This window comes from Merops nubicus, unplaced genomic scaffold, assembly GCF_000691845.1.
Source record: "Merops nubicus isolate BGI_N331 unplaced genomic scaffold, ASM69184v1 scaffold43990, whole genome shotgun sequence".
NCBI classification, from domain to species: domain Eukaryota; kingdom Metazoa; phylum Chordata; class Aves; order Coraciiformes; family Meropidae; genus Merops; species Merops nubicus.
The window spans coordinates 1,577-4,645 of record NW_008584331.1 but is presented as its reverse complement, the minus strand read 5'-3'; the positions used below and the strand labels follow the sequence as shown (position 1 = coordinate 4,645).

The 3,069-nt window shown below is 47.1% G+C and overlaps 1 protein-coding gene across 1 annotated transcript in view; it reads left to right on the top strand.

The window, feature by feature from the left end:
- Positions 1-145: 145 nt before the first annotated feature.
- Positions 146-3,069, top strand: part of RPS6 (ribosomal protein S6) — a gene marked incomplete at its 5' end in the record, with an annotated part of 3,731 nt that continues 807 nt past the window's right edge. Inside the window, 4 exons of the mRNA XM_008943756.1 lie at positions 146-277; positions 899-1,109; positions 1,494-1,640; positions 2,799-2,956. Coding sequence (XP_008942004.1) covers positions 146-277; positions 899-1,109; positions 1,494-1,640; positions 2,799-2,956 — 648 coding nt within the window. The remainder of the gene's footprint in view (positions 278-898; positions 1,110-1,493; positions 1,641-2,798; positions 2,957-3,069) is intronic.

The following is a 3,069-nucleotide window of genomic DNA, read 5'->3' as shown; positions in this document are numbered from 1 at the left end:
GGCTAGTATGCCCTCGTGTAAGCAGAGGGGGAATTCTAGCTTTGAAATGCTAAGATAAAACCGGCAGGTAAATGCAAATTTTCTGTTACAATGTCTCATTGAGAAGCTTCAGCCAAATCTAACTCATCTTTCTTGGGTCTGTTAGCTGAACATCTCTTTCCCAGCCACTGGCTGCCAGAAGCTCATTGAAGTGGATGATGAGCGCAAGCTGAGAACGTTCTATGAGAAACGGATGGCGACGGAGGTTGCAGCCGATTCTCTTGGTGAGGAGTGGAAGGTAAGAAGCACAGAAGTTTGTGTCAAAGCTGTATTCAGGGATCTGAAGTTACAGAATTTCTCCATTATGCAGTTGTCACGCTAGAGTGTTCATGTGCTCTGTATATGGCAGGGACGGTGCGAGCTTCTCTTGCTACATATGCTGAATTTGGTGACCACGCTGGTTCTGCTGTGATTTGTCTAAGTGCTTCTTAAGCTTTGTGTTTAATAAGAGTTTCTTGCAGCTCTTGGCAGTATTTTTTGGTCTACATTTGAGTGCTCTCTTATTCAGTACAAGATAAACGTGTACCATAAATTTGCTGCATCCTTCTATGCTGAACAAGTTCAAAGCTACCATGGATGTGTTTAAACTGCTGCTAGTGCATGGGGAGAAAGCATGCTGGGCCTGGTGGGTTGGCTTGGAATAGCTCATTGTCAAAAAGGGCAGTCCAGCTGGATTTGGGTAAGCTGTTCTTTTCTGCTGCTGCCCCCGCAAGGAAGGCAGTGCAAGGCATGCTTTGCCTTTTTGCCCGTGCGTCCCCACTGCAATTGCTCCGGCGCTGTATGTGGAGCTCCAGTTTGTGGCAGCAGGCTGTCGTTAGGTTTCCAGTTAATGAGGAGTTGTGTACTTGTGTTTTCACAGGGCTACGTTGTCCGTATCAGCGGTGGCAATGACAAGCAAGGGTTCCCCATGAAGCAGGGCGTGCTGACGCACGGGCGTGTCCGCCTCCTGCTCAGCAAGGGCCACTCCTGCTACCGCCCCAGGAGGACCGGGGAGAGGAAGCGCAAGTCTGTCCGCGGCTGCATCGTTGATGCCAACCTGAGCGTGCTGAACTTGGTCATCGTGAAAAAGGGTGAGGGTCTGGGTGAAGCGGCCCCCAGTAGGAGCAGGCACTTGCAGGAATCCTGCTCGCTGTCGTCTGAGAAGTGCTGTGGTGGGATGCAGACAGGGTCCCAGCTGTAAAGTGTGCCTGTGCCTTGGCATTCCCTCTAAGCATTGCGTTCTTGGGACTGGAAAGCTGGTGGTGGCCAAAACGCTTCCACCGCTGCCAGCGACCCCATCACATCAATCAGCAACGTGTAGCTGGGGGTGGTGCTGTGGGCAGGCAAACCGCCAGGATTATTAATTAGTAGTATCTAGACTTATGCATTTTAAGCTTGTAACTGAAGTTCAGTAAAGAAGGAGGTGTTCGTGAGATGCAGGACTGATTGGCATGTTTAAACTTACATTCTGAAAGGTGAGAAGGATATTCCTGGGCTGACAGACACAACCGTGCCCCGTCGCCTTGGTCCCAAGAGGGCTAGCAGAATCCGCAAGCTGTTCAACCTGTCCAAGGAGGATGATGTTCGCCAGTATGTTGTGAGGAAACCTCTCACCAAAGAGGGTAAGAATTCAAACTTCGTGACTGATTTCATGCAATGATCAGCAAAGAGGGGTCCAGCCTACTGAGCACGCCACAGTAGTAGGTCCAGGAGGTGATTGTCTTGGCATTTAAGCTGTGTTAGCTGTTACTTATGGATGTGGAGTTTCTTGACTGCCCCATTTCTTTCATGCCCGTCCTTCCTTTTCCATGCACTTCAGCACAGTTTTTATTTAAGTGTTTGATAGAATCTAGAGCAATACTTGCTAGTGGTTCTAAGAATAATCAAAAAATAATAGAGTAAGGTCAAATAGAAGGTGGAATGTTTTTGAAACATTTTTATGAAGGGAGCTTTTTCATAAAAGCAGTATATAAAGAAGGTACTGAGATTTTGCCACCCTACCCCATTGCTTATGTCAGTCTCTGAAATGAGCTTTTATTGGGAGGGCACTGTTTGGCTTGCCACCTATCTTGGTAAGATTTTAAAATCATCAAGGGGTGAGAGTTTTTCATGGGAAGGACGTGATAAAGCTTGGGCACTGTGAAAGCTTTTGGGGCAAAAGACTGCTATTTTCTGCATCACAGGAAGTATTCTGTCCATTAAAGAACATGATCCTGGTGGACATCAGACTGTTGCTTCTGGCTGGTGAAGCCAGGCAGCCTTGAAGCAGTGATATGTTAGATATTTCTGTGCTGGTGTTTGTTCAGTGTTAGCTGTGTGCATCTGCTTTTTGGTAATACACCTGTTAAGCCTATGTGGAATTGTAGAGGGCTTTTCAACACTGAATACGTAATGTCTTGTTCTGAAACTCAGGTGGTGAATTTCCATATTCTTTAAATGTTTTAATTTTAAGGGGAATTATTTAAGACAGGCCTGCTGAGAAGGTATGAGTCTTCAAAAATTGCAGGGAGTTAGAGATGTGTTACCTGCACATCACCACTGATAACAGGTCACGAGCACTGGGCTGCATTTTGCTGATGTTACATCTGACAGGAATTGATGGCTTTTTCTGCAAAATCTGTCAAGAGTTGAACTGTGTATGAATTTCTGTGATAATGCTGCAGTACACTAAGTGATACTACCGTAGCAGTAAACGGAATTTACTCTTAAGTTCACTAGATGAGGCCTCAGGCCTCTCTGGGAGGTCATCTGCCCCTTCTGCTGATAGTCTTGTTTTTTAGGCAAGAAGCCCAGAACTAAGGCTCCCAAGATCCAACGACTGGTGACTCCTCGAGTTCTGCAGCACAAGCGCAGGCGCATTGCTTTGAAGAAGCAGCGCACACAGAAGAACAAGGAGGAGGCAGCAGAGTATGCGAAGCTGCTGGCCAAGAGGATGAAGGTATGGTTGTCCCTACACTCCAGCTGTATGGAACATGTTGTGCCGTAGAACTGAGGGGTTTTGTGAGCTTGCCTGTGCACTCGGAGCTGCTCTGTGCCTAGCTCATTGTGAAC